The sequence below is a fragment of the Sorghum bicolor genome, chromosome 10 (genome assembly GCF_000003195.3).
Source record: "Sorghum bicolor cultivar BTx623 chromosome 10, Sorghum_bicolor_NCBIv3, whole genome shotgun sequence".
NCBI lineage: Eukaryota > Viridiplantae > Streptophyta > Magnoliopsida > Poales > Poaceae > Sorghum > Sorghum bicolor.
This window is the reverse complement of record NC_012879.2, coordinates 6,139,979-6,161,813: the sequence shown is the minus strand read 5'-3', so window position 1 is coordinate 6,161,813 and position 21,835 is coordinate 6,139,979. Positions and strand designations below refer to the sequence as shown.

At 43.2% G+C, this 21,835-nt stretch overlaps 1 protein-coding gene across 1 annotated transcript; it reads left to right on the top strand.

Moving 5' to 3' along the window:
• Positions 8,018 to 9,396, top strand: LOC8070743 (transcription factor DIVARICATA). The gene is made up of 2 exons (XM_002437975.1): positions 8,018 to 8,451; positions 8,874 to 9,396. The coding sequence occupies exons 1-2, from the start codon at positions 8,018 to 8,020 to the stop codon at positions 9,394 to 9,396; spliced, it is 957 nt and encodes a 318-aa protein (XP_002438020.1).

Here is a 21,835-nt window from a genome sequence, read left to right as displayed (position 1 = left end):
GCTCGGACCACACGGATGCTGGCACCAAGCACCCGACCACCGCTCCCATGCTACAAGGGAAAGAAGATCGACGGCTCGGATCTTCTCCGAGCACTTGATCGCGCCGATTCCAAGCTTCTCTAAGCTTCCCAACTAGTAGATGGGATCTTGCGTCGACCTGATCAAGCCGCACCAACGGATTTTTTCAACTCCTACCGGCCAACTCGTGTCGTCACACACGAACAGCTGGAGACGACTCTGACGATAACCTCCACCCCCTCGGGGAGGTCCGTCAAGATCAAGGCTGATCCAGAGGAAGGGTACCCTCGCGGCTTGAACAACTCGGCCTCTCTCTACTCACGGCACGTCCAATCCCTTTTCAACGAGGTGGGTTGGCTGCCAAAGTGGAACGGTCGACCAGCTCGTCACTACGTCAACATGGTGACGGTCCGAGAACTACGGGACGGCCAGGCTTCCAGCACAAATTCGAGCACTGGTTCCGTTCCCACTGAAGTCATAAACTCCGAGGACGAGGACTACGATCAGGATTTGCCTCCATATCCTCCGGGTTTCTCTCGTTTCCCGGTCTTCCCACCCCGGTGAGGAGACATCGTTTTCAACGTCAGCGCCGACGAGCCGGCCGTTGATGGAGAAACGGACGAGCAGAGGCAGCTCCGTGAGCAGCGCAACGCCGACCGCGCCCGACGACGCGCGGATGAGGAACGCCAACTCCCGCCGCATAATCTCAACAACGCTTTCGACATGGTCGAGGACCAGCCAGTCTACAAAACACCAAGCGCCAATGTGGCTGTCGCCATGGCTAATTTAGATCGGCTCCCTGATACTCCCGAGTGCCAGGGCGTCCGATCCAGCGTTCGAGCACATCTGATCGCCGCGATGGGACAGACAGCCACTCTGCTCAAAAGAGTCCAAGCCGTCTCTTATACAGAGGCCACCTCCGACCAGACCCACCGCAGCCGGACCTCACCACAGCCCAGCGGGCACCACCGCAATCGTTCCCCCAACAATCATCAAGACTCACGGCGTGGCGATGACGGTCGGGATGATGGCGGCCGTCGCGAGCAGAATCACGGACGTGGTCCGAAAGCAAGCCAGCACAGGGATCTTCGATACAACATCCCTCCCAAAGACGCCCGAGACCGCATCAACAGGCGCGCTACGGAGAGAGCAGTTCACGAAAACCTGCGTCGTATTGAATACGATGCAACACACGGCCCCTCGGGCCTGAGACAGTTCTCTTCGCACCTCCGCCAGGTCGTGTGGCCCCGCAATTTCAAGCTCGAGAAACTCAAAAAATACGACGGCAAAGAAAACTCAGAGAACTGGATCACTCTTTATGAGATCGCCGTCCGATCAGCAGCAGGCGACGAGCACGTCATGGCCAACTACTTCCCAGTAGTCCTCGACCAGGCTGGTCACCAATGGCTCCTTAGCCTGCCCGAGGACTCTTTCGACTCTTGGGAAGAGCTACGCCAGGCTTTCATCGACAACTTCATCGCCACATGCGAGCAACCTGGAAACAAGTACGACCTCAAAAGGATAAGGGACAGGAAAAACGAGCCTCTGCGCGATTACATCCGACGATTCTCGGATATGCGCCTTAAGATCCCAAAGATTTCCCACGACGAGGCCATATCTGCTTTCATCAAAGGGCTACGCTTCCATGAAGCACTGAGAAACAAGCTGTTGCGCAAAAGGCCAACAACGATGGTCGAGCTCCTCGCCACGGCTAAGAATTACGCCGATGTCGACGACGCAGAAAAACTCATCCGGGACGATGCGAGAGGTCCCGACCAGCCTCCTCGTCGAGATGATAGTCGCGGTCGCTTCGACAACAGGAACCATCGCCGCCCCGACCACCGTGATCACAGGGAAGGCTGGGACAGGCGACGTGACAATCATGACGATTTCAGAGGAAAGCGTCCCCGTGACCACGACCACGAAGTAAACACAGTCAAGCGCCCCAACGGGCGGCGGGACTACCAAGAAGACTACAACAAAATGTTGAAGGGGCCGTGCCAACTGCATCCGAAGTCCAACCATACCATGGAAGAGTGTCGTGTCCTCAAAAACATCTATACGCGGCGGGCCGCCCAAGACGACTCCGCCAAGAAAAACGGGAAACAAGACGGGCGCGACCACGAAGACGAGGACGAGGACCAAGATAGGGACCCACGACACCAATATGTCAGTCCCACCGACGTGGTCCACTCCATCTTCGGGGGCAAGGTCTCCATCGAATCTAAGCGAGAAAGAAAGCTCCTAAAAAGAGCCTGCCTCAACATAGACAGCTCGGACGGCTTGATCGCAGATCCGAAATTCCCCCCGTGGTCACACAGAGAAATCTCCTTCAGCAGGAAGGATCAATGGGCCGCCATCCCAGAGCCAGGTCGTTTTCCTCTAATTTTGGACCCTTGCATCAACAGCATCAGATTCGAGCGAGTGCTCGTGGACGGGGGAAGCTCCATTGACATCCTCTTCCGTAACAGCCTGCCCGCTCTCAAGATATCTCCGGCACAGCTAAAACCCTACGATGCTCAATTCTGGGGAGTCCTGCCAGGACAGAGTTCAGTGCCCCTCGGACAGATAACACTGCCTGTCCAATTCGGCACGTCCGACCACTTTCGAACAGAGTTCGTCAACTTTGTGGTCGCCGACTTTGATGGGACTTACCACGCTATACTGGGCCGACCATCGCTAACCAAGTTCATGGCAGTCCCACATTACTCATACCTGGTCCTCAAAATGCCTACGGAGAAAGGCGTCCTAACCGTCAGAGGCAATGTCTACACTGCATATACTTGCGAGGAGGAGAGCTTCAAGATCACCGAAGCAATTGATCTCTCAATACGCATGGCAGAAACAGCAACCCAAGCTGCACAGCTACCTCCCGACCAGCTCCGACTACCCGAGCAGGAGACCGCCAGGAAGAATTCAAAATCCAAGGAGCACAAGGAAGTGCAGCTGGTCGAAGGCAGCCCCGAGAAGACGGCCCTCATCGGGGCCAACCTGGACCCTAAATAGGAAGACGCGCTCGTCAGGTTTCTAAGGGACAACGTAAGCGTTTTCGCATGGAAACCCGCAGACATGCCCGGTGTCCCACGAAACCTGATCGAGTACTCCTTAAATGTCTCGAAGACCGCAAGACCCATCAAGCAAAAGCTGCGACGGTTCGCTCGCGACAAAAAGGAGGCTATTAGGACAGAAATAACACGGCTTCTAGCAGCCGGATTCATTAAAGAAGTGTATCATCCCGATTGGCTTGCCAATCCGGTTCTTGTATGCAAAAAGAATAATGAATGGAGAATGTGCGTTGATTACACCGATCTCAATAAACACTGTCCTAAAGATCCTTTTGGTCTCCCTCGCATCGACGAGGTGGTCGACTCAACGGCCGGATGCGAACTCCTCTCTTTTCTAGATTGCTACTCTGGTTATCACCAGATCTCGCTAAAGGAAGACGATCAGATCAAAACGTCTTTCATTACTCCTTTCGGCGCATATTGCTACACGACCATGTCCTTCAGACTCAAAAATACCAGGGCCACCTATCAAAGGGCCATCCAGCAATGCCTCCACGACGAGATTCGTGACGACCTCGTCGAGGCTTATGTAGACGACGTCGTCGTCAAAACAAGGGACGCAAGCACCCTAATCGACAACTTAGACCGAACCTTCAAAGCGCTAAACTAATATAAGTGGAAGCTCAATCCCAAAAAATGCATCTTTGGGGTCCCCTCCGGTCTACTACTCGGCAACGTCGTCAGCCACGACGGCATATGGCCGAATCCTTCAAAAGTAAAAGCAGTACTTGACATGCGACCACCTAAGAATGTCAAGGATATTCAGAAGCTCACCGGATGTATGGCCGCTCTCAGCCGCTTCATCTCAAGATTAGGAGAAAAAGGCCTCCCGTTCTTCAAACTCTTGAAAGCGTTAGAAAAATTCTCGTGGACAGAAGAGGCTGACGCTGCGTTCACCCAGCTTAAGACTTTCCTCACCTCACCGCCTGTTCTCACGGCGCCTCAGCCCAATGAAGACCTACTTCTTTACATTGCAGCAACCGACAGGGTCGTCTCCACAGCAATAGTGGTCGAGCGAGACGAGCCAGGCCACGTCTACAAGGTCCAGAGACCCGTTTATTTCATAAGCGAAGTCTTAAACGAGTCCAAGGCCAGATACCCGCAAATACAGAAGCTCATATATGCTATTCTAATAACGTCAAGGAAGCTAAAGCACTACTTCGACGGCCATCGAGTCTTGGTAACCACCAGTTTCCCTCTTGGGGATATTCTGCGCAATAAAGACGCCAACGGCAGAATTGTAAAATGGGCAATGGAATTATGCCCATTCTCTCTGGATTTTCAGAGCTGCACCACAGTCAAGTCTCAGGCCCTGGTCGATTTCATCATAGAGTGGACGGATCTCAACGAGCCTCCCGTTTCCGACGTCTCCGACCACTGGTCAATGTTCTTCGACGAATCCCTGAACATCAACGGTGCCGGCGCTGGGATACTTTTCGTGTTGCCTAACAAGGACAAATTGCGCTACGTCCTTAGGATCCTTTTTCCGGCATTGAATAACGTCGCCGAGTACGAAGCATGCCTGCACGGCATACGACTAGCCGTTGAGCTGGGAGTCAAACGCCTCTACGTTCACGGCGACTCCGCTTTAGTCATAAACCAGCTCAATAAGAAATGGGACGCAACCCACGAGAAGATGGATCTCTACTGCAAAGAAATCCGCAAATGGGAAGCCAACTTCTACGGCATAGAATACATCCACATGGTCCGGGATAAGAACCAAGCAGCGGATGCGTTGTCAAAGTTAGGGTCATCTCGGGCCCAGATCCCGCGAGGTGTTTTCGTCCAGGACATCCATGAGCCAAGTGTGGGCTCAGGCCTGGTCGAAAAGCAACCTACCGAGGCAATGATCGTAGACGTCGCTACTCCGACAACCAGTAACCGTGACTGGCGCACCCCGTTCATCAGATATATATCGGACGGGTCAGGCTTTCAGGATAAAACAGAGAACGAGCGCCTCATTCGACGATCAAAGAATTACATACTGGTGAACGGCAAACTTATGCGAAAAAATGCAAGTTCTGAAGCGCTGCTCAAATGCATATCACAAGACGATGGCATCAAGCTCCTTGACGACATACATGCCGGATCCTGCGGCAACCACGCTGCCTCCAGAACGCTGGTCGGGAAGGCTTTCCGAGCAGGTTTTTACTGGCCAACCGCGGTCACCGACGCAGAAAAACTGGTCCGACATTGTGAGGGATGTCAGTTCTTCGCCAAAAGGACCCACGTACCTGCTCATGAGATTCAAACTATCCCGTCGTCTTGGCCTTTCGCTTGCCGAGGAAGGAATGTTAAGGAAGGGAGGAGCACATGGAGGAGGATAGGAGAGGGTAGGGACGAGCACGACGCTCGCTGCCTGTGTGGTCGCGTGGAGGAGCATGGGAGAGAGGGGCTGCAGCTGCAGGGGTGAGGTAGAGACTGAGGGAGTGACTTTAGGGTTTGTGAATTCGTTTATACATTGGACATGATAGTGGGCTAGTGTGGGCTAGTGAGCTGGGCCAGATTTAACGAGGTGGTTATTTAACAATATCTGCCTCGGTGAATGATTTACCGTGGCGGTTATTTTACAATGCGATTATTTTACAATGCCTGCCTCAGTTAATGATTTACCAAGGTGGTTATTTTACAATGTCTGCCTTAGTTAATACTTATTAAGTGAGGTGGTTATTTTATAATGCCCGCCTTGGTTAATAATTTAACAAGGCGGTTGCTAGCTTGGCTGTCCTACCTTGAATAGCCGAGGCGGGGAACCAGGCCGTCCGCCTTAGAGGCCAAACACCAAACGATGCGGAAAACAAATTGTGTAGTAGTGTTAGGAGGTGGGTGCTTGCATACTCTTTAGCTTTCCCACAGAATGGCTAGCCTACACCATCGTGGTTAGGCATTCTTTGATTGCAAATCTAGGCTCTCCAGCATCAATGGCCAGGCTAGTTTGGATGCTGGCGGCCGATGGGGCTAAGTACTCCTAGGTCATAGTTCTTGAGGTTGCTGGTGCAGAAACAATGGGTACAACTACTTATGAGGGACCTTGAGAAGCGTCGGTATGGACAGAGTCTTTCTCATGAGTGCTTCTAGGTTTCCAATGAAGTTTATCGGCAAGGAGAAACTAGTCATACACTATTTGTTTTCACTCAAAGGAGAAAATAGACAAGGGTAAGCCTGCCAGAGTAGTGATGAATAATTATGGTTATAGTTCTAAGTAGAAATAAATCAAAACTTTATACCCAATGCCTTCCTAGGCAATGATGCTAAAAATGCTTGTTTGTATCCTTAATAGTCACACATTTTAATCAACAAGTGCATGGATATTGTTGCAGAATTTCACCGGGAATATTCTAGATATCATTATTCTAGGTACCTTTGATTATATGCTTACCATTTTTGCACATTATTTATTCTCAATGCAAATTTATAAGTAAATTTTTAACATCGATAAATATACCGAAGTGTATTAAAACCAAGAAAAGATTGGAAAAGCTATTTTAAGTACTCTATGGTTTCCATAATTTTCTCCATTGTTGTTTCTGAGCTCACCTAGTTGCTTTTCTTTCCCCTTAATTGAAGTCAAGTCTAATTCAAGGTAGATTCAAGGAGTGTTATATAATCTTATATCCTTTTCATGTTTCTATAGTTTTGTTGAAAGCTAGTGCATATGTTGGGATCATGGAGATACCACTTTGCTTGGTTTAAAACAAACACTAGCATTAGTACCATGGCAACACAATAACCAATAGAACACCTAGTTCTTGTTTTCTTTGGCTCAGGATGTTTCTCGGACATTTTGTACTACACATCCTCTCCATTTCTCAACTTATTTACAATATTGTTACTAACCAATGATAGAAAAAAGAAACAAGTCATCTATAGTACAATAATGCATCTAGTTGGTATCCATGCAATGTATAACTATATATTATAAAAAATTGGCTTCCTTCCATGCTTATTTTATATATGAATATGGTATAAAATTGTTGAGTGTTTTATCATGAGAAAATTTGTGTATATTTATAAAGAAGATTTGAATTGTTCATGATCATTTATGTAGTGGCAACTCATAGATATAGATTAGTGGTGTCACAATCATGAGAAGTCACTATTGAAGATAGAGTCAACCAATAGTAAACAAAACAGGTGCTAGTATCCTTGTATTGCATGCTTGAGATCAATGGTGGTGGTGGTATGTATGCATATTTATATAGAAGATTCAAATTGTTCACGATCATTTATGTAGTGGCAACTCATAGATATAGATCAGTGGTGTCACAATCATGAGAATTTACTGCCCAAGATAGAGTCAACCAATAGTAGTCAAATCAGACGCCAATATCATACTGTATTGTGTGCTTCAGATAAGTGGTGGTGGTGGTATGTATGTATATTTATATAGAAGATTCAAATTGTTCACGATCATTTATGTAGTGGCAACTCATAGATATAGATCAATGGTGTCACAATTATGAGAATTCACTACTCAAGATAGAGTCAACCAATAGTAGTCAAATCAGACGCCAGTATCCTACCGTATTGTGTGCTTGAGATCAGTGATGGTGGTTGTGGTATGTCCATGCAGGACCACATCAACGATTATGTATGTGGGTGTATAAGTCGCTTGACACCTCATTGACTTGTCCAAAGTGGTCTGATATGAGATCTATGAGATAGGAGCGCTATCTTGACAAGCAATAATCCTATACTATATAAATTATAATGTACATTAACTAATAAATATATATTTGTGACTCAATATTTGACTTTATTTTTTGAAAACTATTATCTACTCCATACCATAGTTGGAAAATTAATAAAAACCAGAACAAAAAGATTCACCACAAGGCCTATAAATACATGACCTTGTCCTTTTTGTTCTCCCTATCCCAATATCCCTCATCCTAGTTCATACTAACATCTATCGTGTCTAGTATTGAAACCCCATGGATCTCAATTCTGGAGAGTGGAATGCCTCTGAGATCATGATGGCGAAAGATCTCATAGCTAGCCACAACACCAACAATAATTATGCCTACAACATGTACAAGAAGCACACTGACAATATTGTGGATGTTCTCCAAGCAAGGTTTCCTACAAAGGGAAAGCATCAGGTAATCAACTTGTATGTTGATCTCATGGTAGAGATGTTGCAGACGATGTTGAGCAATGACCACCATGCAACATCAAGTAGCAATCTTGTTCATGAAGAATCCAAGATGTCACTGGATGTTCTAGCCATGGAAAGCATGGACATGTTGGGTGGTTATCCGGTAGAGAGTGGGGCCAAGAGGAAGGCGGAGGAGGCTCCATGTAGGCAACTCGCTCCACCGACAAAGAGGCAGCGCCCTATGAAGTTTTGGACCAAGGAAGAGCACAGGTCAATAATTTTATATATGTTATCAATCCCTTTCACACACATTTGAGTTTTGATGTTTTTATTAGGTTACACTATTTTTTAAAATGCTTTGCATATGCTTGTGTGAACTATTAATTAGTACATATTCTAGGAGTGCCATGTGGGTTATTGATTATCATTAGGCATGCATTGAGATCTTTTTTGACAAGGGTATTCAAATTTTGAGAGTATGGACATGTGCTTTGAGTTCATATATCACTGTTAAAGCATATGCTTGTGTGAACTATTAATTAGTACATATTCTAGGAGTGCCACGTGGGTTATTGATTATCATTAGGCATGCATTGAGATCTTTTTTGACAAGGGTATTCAGATTTTGAGAGTATGGACATGTGCTTTGAGTTCATATATCACTGTTTTAACATGAATCTTACTCATTGTAGGAACTTTCTCCATGGCCTAGTTGTGTTTGGCCGCGGTGATTGGAAAAATATCTCTAGGTACTTTGTTACCACCAGGACACCGATGCAAGTCTCCAGTCATGCCCAAAAGTACTTCCGTAGGATGGACTCTACCACGAAACAACGTTGTAGCATCAATGATGTTGGTCTCTATGATGTTGAGCCATGGCTGCAAAATAATGCTTCTAGTTTGGAGGGGCTCACCTTTAATGGCGCCACCTACAACCCAAAACACAATGGCACTAGTGGACATCTCACCGCCATGAACAACCTGGACCAACAGATTGGGTTACCATCCTTGTACCATGCTGACCGGACAAGCAACAATAATAGCTTGGCTGCTACCTTAGTTGTAGGCCAACAACAACAACAACAACAAATGTGGGCTAGTGGCTCTCATGTTGCTCTAGTGATGGAGAGGAATAGCAACAAGACAACCTGGGCTGGTGATCAGGAGGGAGATTTTCTAATTGATCAGTGGATGATGAACATGGATATGAACTAGTTTTTACATATAGCCTATAGTAACATAAGATGCATGGAAACACATTAGTCTATCATATACCTATGTGCTATAAGTACTATGTCCTATTGTGGAGGAATAATTTCAACGAACCTTTGTAATGAACTATTATATGCATGTGTCTATGCTTTATTGTCTTTCTTGCAAGGTTGTTAAAATTGTGATATTAAATTAGATTGAAACTTGAATCATAGGATCACAAATCGTTAGAGAACATATCTATGAGAAAATTACAAATATACAACACCAAACAACGTGCTTAGCAAATATAGGACTCCAAACATCAACTTTGTTGAAATGACCCTTGAAACATTGGCTTCTTATTTTTCATGACATTTGGTGTTTCTCATCACTTTATTAATCTAAATACATGTATTTTGCCCCTAATATGACCCTCTTGCCCTTCTGCTACATTCACGTACGAGATCGACATTTCAATTCTTCCTTCTAACTCTTCCTCTACCGCTGCTTGCTACCTTGTCCCCATAACATCACATCGATGGAACCCTAGGTGGCACACAGTTGGCTAACTCCCACGATGGTCGGCCGACCTGTGATGTCGGCCATCGAACCCCTAACACTAGCCTTCCTTGGCCAGGCCACGTGAACCGACGGAGCCCAAACACTGGTCTTCCAACGCATGGACCTGGTGACCCTAGGGCTTGCCATTGTGGCCACCCAACACTCGACACCGGCCAGCCAAGGGTGATCAGAAGGGCAATCACCATCAGTCCTACCCACGACATCATCAGACGTGGCTGCACTAAACCCCGACGACATGGATGTCAAAGCCCCACCAAAGGCTTCCATCAATCTGGTACGGAAGAAAAGAAATGTTGGTCTCATACATCAATATAGCAGAAGGACAAAAGGTCAGATTAGAGGCAAAATACATGTATTTAGATTAACAAAATGATGAAAAACACCAAATATCATGAAAAACAAGAATCCAACATAGTGTCTTTTTAATAAAGCCGATGTTTGGAGTCCTATATTTGCGAAACATGTTGTTTGATGTCCTATATTTGCAATTTTCTCCATATCTACTAGTCATAAGATCAAAATAACTATGGCATTGTTGGAAGTTATGCAACCTACTAATACCGCAAGTGTATAGAGATGTTGTAGAACTTTTTCCCTAAGGATATTCCAAGGTTTATACTAACTTAGAGAACAAATGAGAAGAAAAATAGGGAAGAAAACATCACCCTCAGGCCACTAGATCTTAGTCACAAGGGCTTGGAAACAAGCAGCCTTGACCATAGCTTGTCATGCATCAACCAGCGTGAGGCAAGTTGAGGCCTAGGGATTGCAAACTAATTATTGCTGGTAAGTTGTGACAATGCATGAGCAAAGGCAAAAGGCAATGTTATACTTGAACCAAACTTGCCTCTTCAAACCCCTTCCCTCCTATGTGGCAAGCCCTAGGTTTCACAACCACAAACTAGCATGGGATTGCATTCCTACTGGCCAGATAACTAGCATGGGGTTACATTCCTTATAAAAAGATAATGGCTACACCTACTCTTTCACTCTATTGCTTTCATAACATTTGTTGACTTCACATTCTAGACTATTCAACTCCTCCACTTCAAGTGTCTACATACTCACTGCCTCAATTATTGTACTAGCTAATCTAAAACGCTTATGCTACTAGCACAATCGCTCAAGAACGATATATTTTTGCCATCTATTAGTTTTTTCCATCACTACTAGGATCACAACTATGCATACAGAGATGCATGTACAAAACTGTGGGGGTATAAACCCCTATACCCTTACGGCTAGACTTCGGCCAGGAGGCTTGGCCCATTACGAGACGAGTTCAAGGCTTGATCCGACAACCTGGAGTTTCGCGCAAGGAAACAAGATGTGGAGAACAAGCAGGATTCTAGTCGGTTAGAATAGGAATTGATATCGAATTATCCATGGCAATTGTAACCGACTAGGATTAGTTTCCAGATCTGTAACCCTGCCCTCCAGACTATATAAGGAGGGGCAAGGGACCCCCCTAGGACATCATATTCTCTCGGCACAAATCAATACAACCAGACGCGGGACGTAGGTATTACGCCAACTCGGCGGCCGAACCTGGATAAAAAGCTTGTCCGTGTCTTGCGTCACCATCGAGTTCGTAGTTTGCGCACCGTCTACCGATAAACTACTACCGTGGGTATACCCCAAGGTAGACTGCCGACCAGCTTTCGTTGACAGTGGCGCGCCAGGTAGGGGGTGTGCGTACAGCTCTCCCGACGAACAAGATGGCCATCATCCCCGACTTCGCGGCCATGGCGGGCGACTTCACGTTCACCGTCAGCTTCAACAACTTCACCGCCATGACCACGGAGGAGGTGTAGATCCGATCTGCGCCAACCACTTCTTCATCGACGTCGGCGGCGGCTTCAACCACGCTGGCTACGACTCCGACTACTCCAGCAACGTCTCCGACCACGCCGACAACGCGTCACCCGCTTCCCTGCTACAAAGAGAGGCAGATCGACAACACCGACCTGCTCGGGCCATCGACCAAATTGTTTAGCCTACTTGCTCTGACCACCAGTCGCAATAATAATCGCCGCGAAGAACGACGCTACGACAACAGCGACCACCGTCATGACAAGTCGAAAAGCTCGAGGGCCGGACAATTTTGTCGTCACCGACTAGACTTTCATCCAAAGATAAGTACACTTCTAATATCTTATTTATTTTTGGCATAATATTTTTTATTATCATTCAAAAAATACTTTTTATTTAGCCACACTAGTTTTTTCTCCTACACGAGCTTTCTAGAGCCGGTACTGTCTCCGACTCCTCCCTACACGTGCACGAGATCCGCCCTCTGCGTTCCGGGTGGTCGGCAGTAGCTCTCTGGCGAGGCTGACAATCCCACGCGTGTCTAGGTTCCGCACCTCATGCTGATTGTTGGCTAGACCAGAGCTGGTACAAGCTCTAGGATGAATTAACTACTTGTGCTAATTTTATAACAAAAAATCTAAAACTTATCTCAGTACTGATTTTTATCTAAAGTTTATTTATACATCATGTACTACCTATTCTTTATATTTATTTTTCAGGGGTTTGGCCCAGTCGACAAGCTACGCTCGGGGACTCGTCGACTATTCCCTACGCTGTGCCCGGGGACTGCTCCGACCACCGAGCACGTTTACGTTCCCAACCACGCTCGGGGACTTGTCGACTACTCTCTATGCTATGCTCGAAGACTGTGCCGACCACCGAGCACGTTTACGTTCCCAACCACGCTCGGGGACTTGTCCACCGGTCCCTACGCCGTGCTCGGGGACTGTGCCGACCACCGAGCACTATACGCTCGGGGACTGTTCGACCAGCTCACCAATTTAAGAACTTGGGGACTGCACCGACCACCGAGCACTATACGCTCGGGGACTGGTCGACCAGCCCACCAATTTGAGAATTCGGGGACTGCACCGACCACCGAGCACTTGATGCTCGGGGACTGGTCGCCCAGTCTATTAACTCGGATGTGAAAGACTGCACCGACCACCGAGCACTTGATGCTCGGGGACTGGTCGCCCAGTCTATCAGCCCGGAACTTCGAAAATTCCGGCGACCACTGAACGCTCGATGCCCGGGGACTGGTCGCCCAATATAGCAACTCAGAATTCTAAGGAGTGCGCTTGGTGCTTGGGGCCTGGTTGTCATACTTTTGTACACCCGGGGACTGGTCGATTAGTCTATTCAACTGCAGACGGACTGGTACTTTTAATTTTTTAGACCTTGCTACAAGGCTCATACTTCGCCTTACAGCAAGCTCGGGGACTACATCGGTACGATGCATCTGGCGATGCATCTCAGTTACAGAATTTCTTTGAGGACTTTTATTTTGACCCTGGCACCACGTGCCTACGTCACCTACTACCAGGCTCGGGGACTAAGTGGGCACACTTCACCTTGCGGTGAATATGCTTGCTTTTTTGATGTTTATACGTTTCAAAAAAGTAAAGTGGGCACACTTCACCAGGAAAGAAATCTTTTTTAATTTAGAGCACCATGCATTCTTCGAACAACTCGCTTCTTCGATATCGATGTTGATCAACTGTCTTTCGAGTTGGTCAAAGAACCGTTGCAACTGTTTGGGCGACTTTCCCACTTATTGAAGACGTCAAGTCTCACTGATCGAAGAAGCTCAAGACGGCGTGTTACATCACAATACATGGTGCTCGGGGACTAGCTGTGGGGGTATAAACCCCTATACCCTTACGGCTAGACTTCGGCCAGGAGGCTTGGCCCATTACGAGACGAGTTCAAGGCTTGATCCGACAACCTGGAGTTTCGCGCAAGGAAACAAGATGTGGAGATCAAGCAGGATTCTAGTCGGTTAGAATAGGAATTGATATCGAATTATCCATGGCAATTGTAACCGACTAGGATTAGTTTCCGGATCTGTAACCCTGCCCTCCAGACTATATAAGGAGGGGCAAGGGACCCCCCTAGGACATCATATTCTCTCGGCACAAATCAATACAACCAGACGCAGGACGTAGGTATTACGCCAACTCGGCGGCCGAACCTGGATAAAAAGCTTGTCCGTGTCTTGCGTCACCATCGAGTTCGTAGTTTGCGCACCGTCTACCGATAAACTACTACCGTGGGTATACCCCAAGGTAGACTGCCGACCAGCTTTCGTCGACAAAAACATAGCACAATTAGAAGTAATAAGGTCACAAGATATGTTGTTTAAACATGAGTAACTAGATACATCATCATAGTTAAAAACCTTGGTGACTAATCTAGCAGATGCCTTGGAGCCCTAGACGTACAACCATGTAGGGATATTGACTTGCAAGATGTCGTGCCTAGATGAAGTGTTCAAAAATGCTTCCATGACATTGTTAGTGGTACTTGATTTACAGTGGTGTAGTGTAGCCTCCTAGTGCGAGAGATACCTCATGACCCTCTCGTTACTATGGCATCTAATAGAATCTAAAGTCCTCTCACATGTAGATGTATTCCAATTATAAAGGAGCACAAGGGAAGGTGGGCCCATGTCACCCAATGCTAGCATGGCATAGGACATCTTCTACACATTTGTTTCTCCCTTCCTTCTTTGGTGTTTATCCTTGTCTGGCGGGGGTTACATGGGCACAAAGGCTTGACTTAGAAGCTTCCTAAAGGCAACATGGATGACATGTGGGCCATGACATCTGATGTTGGGCTCTCATTGCCTGCTAGGTATGGCTAGAGCACTTGTGGCACACCCAACTTGCTTATCCTCCATGAATGGGTGCATATGGATTTTGTGTTTTTTAAAAGAAACTCCTTTATTTTCTTTCATGTGGTTCTTTCTTACAAAAAAAGAAAACAATCAAAAAGTGGTGAGCATTGTACATGAGAAATATATGACGTTTGAAACCATGCTTATGCTACTGGATAATTGCAACTTCATACATTACATGTGTGGTTTTGTTTTTGCCAGGGCTATTAGGCTATCTAAATAGAGTTGAGAAATTGGATCAAACTTGATCTGGTTGGACTTTTTTGGTCATTTTGTATTTCTTTTCAAAACTGTTGAGTGAATATCAATGCTAGGTATAAAAGTGATAGTCAGTTACAAGGTCAAAGAAATATGCATTGTCACACTTCTTCTTCATGAGACTACTTATCATTGCATTTTAATATGAACTTGAATGAAATTTTTGTTATTGCACTTCTTATTTAAGTTTGTGATTATGTAAAAATGAACATAGACTTGATTTGTTTGAAAAGTAAGGCTAATAGTACATACATTTTTTTCAACAAAAAACCGTGAAAAAAAGATTAGTTTTACAAAATATGATCTCTGAAGAATAATCTTCCTCACGCGTTCCCTCACATTCATGTCCTTGCTCAAGCCTACTCTTCTCAGTCCTCCACCACTTTGTTGCTACTTGCATGCCATCCTTTACCAAAGGTACTTAGAATTGGCTCCAAAATTCTCAAAAGTGGTCTGCTCCACAGTGAGGTCATTGGACCAGAGCAAGTTACTGGGTAAAAGAGGGGGCTTGGCTTGGAGAACGACGGGAACACAAGGATGATGACTTGGCATGACTAGAGCTAGGAGAGGCCCCTTCTTTGGTGGCAGCAGGAGGCGTGTGGATATCGGCAACAGCTAGGTTGTAGGGAACCTCACCTTTGTTGTCGTCCTGACGTACCTCGTTGTGATGGGTCAGCTCCGGTGGATTATCAACACCATCATTTCCTTTGGGCATGAGAATTCTTGCTGCTAAAAGGAATTATTTATAATTTTCCTCTTCTATGTGAACATTTGGGATTAGGGGCACTAGGTTTTGTTTGATTTGTTCCTTTGATGAGAATATTTGGGATTGACACGCTAGCTTATTTGTTTTCTTTCTTTGATGCCTAACTGTAGGAAATTACTGTTAACTTAACTACAAAATGTCACCCCTTGTGGAGAATTAGACAACTTAGATCGATACTTTTTGACATGTAGGGGGAATCCCCAACCTATTTTTTGTATTTTTTTTATTCTAGACCTATTTTATTTGCTCCCATGGGAGTCGAATCTAAGTCTACTGGATGCTATGCTCTAACCACTAGGCTAGAGACCCAACTTAGATTGATATTTAGAATTGTTGCACCGAAAATGTAGTGCTTTCTAAAAGTATGATTTTGTTGTCCATGTTGTAGTAACTTCTCAGGTGACCTCAGATTTCTAGTCAATTTACAGTTTCACCAAGTAATGTTGTTTTGTTTGGTGAAAATGTACTACTGTTGACTTGCTAGTATTGAATTATCACTGCTAATACGAAACTCTTTAGTTGCTAGTATCCATTGGCTCATGGAAAACTTGAGCATTTAGATTAGAATCTTGAGACTAAAATATGAAACCTTAATTTAGCTTACTTTATAGCTCAACTAACATTTATAAGCTTGTCCATTTGATAATTGGGTTTGTACTTACCACAAAATGTCAAAAAGTCTTTATTTTTATTCATTGATACATGATTTTATTTTTTAAATTTTTATTAATTTGGATTTTTTTTACATCTCTTCTGAAAACAGTTCCTCATAGTATTGTTGCTTGTTCTGGCTCTATATTGTAGGGCGATGTAAGGCTCCCCATAAATTTGGCATTTAGCTATTGCTTCTTTCTAATGATTGAATTTTATCAACGTCAGAAAAATATTTCTTCATAATCTTCCCACTTATAAAGCATTGTTTCTTAAAGCTAGTAACTTAGGCTATGCCTATTAGCAGCACTATGGTTATCTTATCACATGCAAAACTAGAAGAAGAAACTTGGTTGCATCTTTCCTTTATTTATAGTGCCTAAACTGTGGAGAAAGCTTCCACATACTAAATTGAGCATAAACAACACCATATAAAACTTCTATCACAGATTTGTACTTTAGGCGAAGTCTCATTAGCTTCATTATATTATAGGTTAGCTTTTAAGGATGGCTCTGGTCCACAACTCTATCCATATTACACTCAACCTTTCTCTAGTAAGCAATGTTGTGTGTACGTGCAATGCTAGAGGGGTACTTGTGTCATTCTCATCTATTGATGCTTTTGCCTGCACCGGTTGTCAGCATCTCCAAGATTACCCCATATGCCTTTCCCATGCATATTTTTTGGGGGAAAAGAGAAAAACTCATCTCTGAGCATCTCCAACAGTTTTGCATTTGGGGTTTGTATTCCTGTAATTTACCAAAATTATGGAAATGAGGTATCCAACAGTTTTGCATTTGTGTTTTGCAATTTGGGCAACTTGGCAATTGGGGGAGGAAACTTGGCATAAATGCAAGGCCGCGGGCCGATTGGCAAACGCCAATCGTGCGCTCCTCCCGCGCTACTCCCGCGCGTGGGGGACTCTTCGCGCGTGGTGACAAATCTTGGAGATCGATGACGACTTGCAGTCCACGGCAGCAGGACGAAGGACTCTATGATAGGAAGGTCTCTATGGCAGGAAGCCCTCGATGACGACCTGCAGCGTCTCAGATACAGGTAACAGGAAACAGCGGCGACCTGGAAGCTCGCGAACTGGCGGCGCGACGAGAAAATGCCGCGAAGAAGAAACACGCGCGACCAATAGCGCGGGACCAGATACGGTGCGGAAGAAAAGTCGCGGCAAATACGGTTGTGTCCACAATTTTGGTTTTTATCAAGTCAATTATGCCAAATACTTGGAGATGACCTTTTCTTCCACTTGTCATATCGTTTTGGGAGTTGGCAAACTACAACAAATGGTAAATAAAAAATGTCAAACTGTTTGTGATGCTCTAACAGTACCCCATACCCCTTCCTCATCTATTAGCAATTGGCAAATAAGACGGCATCGTGCGTAAAAATACACGCAGCCTCGCTTTCTCGTGCCATCTTTTAAAGGTGGAAGGGTGTGGGAAAGAATAGAGAGTACAGAAAAGTTTCTGATGCAAATATACAAGAGAAAAAAGTATATATATGTAGTTATGATAATTTAGAAATAGTGTAGGATTCTTGTTGTAAAATTATCTTTTATTTTAGGAGTAGATTATTGAAAACTCTTGGAGATGACTTTTTTTCTTCCAATAATATTTTAGGAATTGTAAAACTACATGATTTAGGGAGAAAAAACTCGAGATGCTCTAATGTCCTCCGCTTCCCGGTGAAGCCAGGATTCTGAACAGGGGACGTTCAGAACTGATAACAATCACACATGATGAAATACATATATAGTTAAAATATACAAAACAACCAAATAAACATTTTATATAATAATATAACAGAAGCTAAAAAGGACACGAATATTTTAGAAAAAACAAAGAAAAATAATTAGCTGTAGGTTTATCACATTCATACAACAAGCAATCTAATTCTTGAGCTAGGAAAAAAGAATCACGATAATAACATAAAGACTAATCCTAAATAATATATGTGTTATTGGAGATCAATTCAGATGGAGAGTATACTTAAATAGCTAATTAGAGAGTTAGTGTGTGAACAAAAGGAAGGAGAAAATAATAGGAAGACCACTTATTAATTATTTAAGATGCTATAAAAGGATTAATATGAGAGAGCACAAGAAATCACAGCACAAATAACATCATTAACTTGTTAATTAAAGTATTAAATAGCCAATAAAAATATATGATAAAAATTTTATTATATAATTCTTTGAAATAGCTAATTAGAGAGTTACTGTGGGAACAAAAGGATGGAGAAAATAATAGGAAGACCACTTATTAATTATATATGATGCTATAAAAGATTAATATGAGAGAGCACAAGAAATCACAGCACAAATACTGTCATTAACTTGTTGATTAAAGTATTAAATGCCAATAAAAATATATGATAAAATTTTTATTATATATTTCTTGATATAAATATTGAGTTAGAAATGTGTTGTGTTGCTAGGGGGCCATGGCCTCTGCTAGCAGACCACCTGGCTCCACCCCTGCCCACAAAAGCTCTCGGCTGCTTTTCTTTGCCAGTTACTATTTTGCCTCATTGAGTAAGGATATGAAACAAACTTATTTAGATAGCTTACCTACCTCTCTTGTGCCTTGGTAAACAAGCTTTGTCTTGCTATCTTGAGAGTCAAATTGGCTCTCATGTCTGGGAAAACTTTTTGTGCTCCGTGTCAACTAGACTAGGTGAGTTATTCGGAGAAACCAAAGATGTCCTCTATCACACTGTCACAATGTCACACACACACACACACACACACACACACACACACACACACACACACACACACGTCACACACACATATGGCTCTGCCTTAAATACGATAAGTTCTTCTCCTTTGATTCTTTGGACTTGACTATCCCCATAACACAATGTGTTGACGTCTGTGCACTCCTTTTTAAAAGCTTATCGCCATATTTATAAGGCCAGTCTCATGAAAATTTTATAGAGATTAAATAAGCAATCAATTGAGCAAATATGCTGACATTGCACCATATAAATAAAAAGAGATAAGTGGTCAAAGTTTCATGGAGTAAAATAAGTTTCATGGGGATAAAAACTAGTTTACATTATTTCCAACACATGGGGAGTCAGAGTCACTGGCACCGGGACTAGCCTAAAATAGTAAGAGAGTGGATGTGTTTCATGTGTCTGGATTTTAGCCTACAATATGAGACAACCAATTAATATCATAATTTTATAGTCAAGCAATAACAAAATTACATATTCTCCAAATTACAACGGAAACTTAAACACCTAGAAATTATAGAAATGGTGAGATAACGGAGACTCCAAGAGAATCAAGTCCGTTATTGGTGGTAAGGACTAATGGGCTTGGTTTCACATTGAATTGCAGCTTATATATTTCTATACAATATAAACACCCTAAATACATATATAGACCTAACAAAATTTTGTCATGATGACATATATATGCCGCACATCATTTTTTGGTGCACTAAGACTTGTTTGGATGTATTTGTGTTCAATTCAATCTACACGCATAGGGAGGGTTGGATGAAAGATTAACTAATTTTCACTCCACTCTAATACGCGTAAATTGAGGTGGATGTGAGTGTCGCCAAACAAGTGTTTTAAGAGTCATCAAGTGTATACTCCCTCCATCCATTAGTATCCTTCGTTTAAGCCTTGTGCACGGAGACCAATGAGCATGAATGACTCACGTATTTTCAATAAATCATTATGGTCCAATTAATCTAATTAATATGCATGCCTGCATGCAACCAAGGAGCATCCAAGATGACCTAGAACCTGTGCATGCACCCAAAGAATGGCCAGCGTGCATGCAAGGCATAACCATAATTACAGCCGGTCACCTCAAGATGATGGAGATAAGTGAAAAAAAATTGCTTAAATGAGTGAGATAAATGGATGGAGGGAGTACTATGCTTCTTTCTTTATCTATACCTATAAATAAAGAAGTAAAATTTCAGCCTCTTTTTGGTCTGGAGTATTTACGTTGGAGTCAAAATGGACTGCCATTTCACCACTTCAACTCAAGTGCTAGACAAATCTTTTTATATTTATTGTGTGAGTATTGATTATTCAGAGCCGAACACCAAAGAGGCAATGAAATTTTATCCCTAACTTTTCAATACTCTAAAACCTACGATGATTTTTTAGGGGAGCCTACGATGAAATTTTTATGTGCCCTATGTTTCCCATGTTCGTTAAAAGTTTTATTTCTTTTCTGTTTTAGCTACAATTAACTTTTCTGTTCATTGTTTCTTCACTTTGATTTCCATGCTCTTTTTGTTTCTCTCTTTTTTTTGTTCGGTATTTATTTTCAGTTCTCGTTCAATTTTTCTCTTATTTTATTTTCTCATTTATTTTCCTTTTTAAGAAGTATTTTGAGTCCGTTTCTTCGAAGTCTTTTTCATGATTTTTTTCTGATTATCTTTAATAATAAAATATATTATTATTAGTCTTTGAATCCTTACATCTTCTATCTCATTAATTAATAAAATATTATTATCACTAGATTCTTGATATAGTTTTATTATGAATAAATTTTATTTTTATTATAGCTTGGATAAATCAATGGTCAGACTAATGTAATTGTAAACTGAAGTCTTAAGCAGTTTGTTGTCCAATCTAATCAATATCTATATTCTACATCTACATACTTGATATTAAAGAGCAAAAGGATTTTTCCGATTGTTTTTTTACTTATCGTAATACCCTTGCACTTCTCTCTGTCATGTCCATGATTTGAACTTATGCCCATATAAGTTAGAACAACACTTGTCCAATAACGATGCGTAATACACATGTGACCTATGCTTACAACCCACGCTCATGTAAGTTAAAAAACAACATATGTTCAATGATGATAGAGTGTCTAACTACGCCGGATGAAGGCCCCGGGTTCATGCCTCGAGGGATTTCGTGGGAACATCTATCGTTCGTGCCACTATTACAGGGGTGATGGTGGTTATATAACAAGCAACATTCAAGTTAACGTCAATCTGATGGAAATGGTGGAAGGCAACATGGGAGAAATATTTTGATGCCGAATTTCTAAAGTTGAATCCTTTTTATGCTATTTTACTAAACTTTGGTTCTACCAACGGTACAAATCTAATTTTATTATTTTAATTTGATATAGATTTAATAGAGTATTGTCATATTATTACCAATATTAATTTATATAAATAAATTATAAAGAAAATATCAGTACACATATTTTTTTCATAGCTTATTTCTCCTGTTGTAATGTACGGGCATATTTTGCTAGTCTAAAAAATAAATGAATGCTATCTGAGATATCAAAACATTCTTTCTTCTTTTCTTATTTTTTAAGCCCACATGATATGATAATGCACATTTAGAACTTTTTCGTTAGAACTTTCATCAGCCAGAAAGCATCGATCGGCCCAGCTAGCATGTGGCGGCCCAAATGAACCGCGTCGCTGCGGGCCCAAAATGCACTCAAAAGAAGAAAAAAAAAAGTAAAGCACCGCAAAAA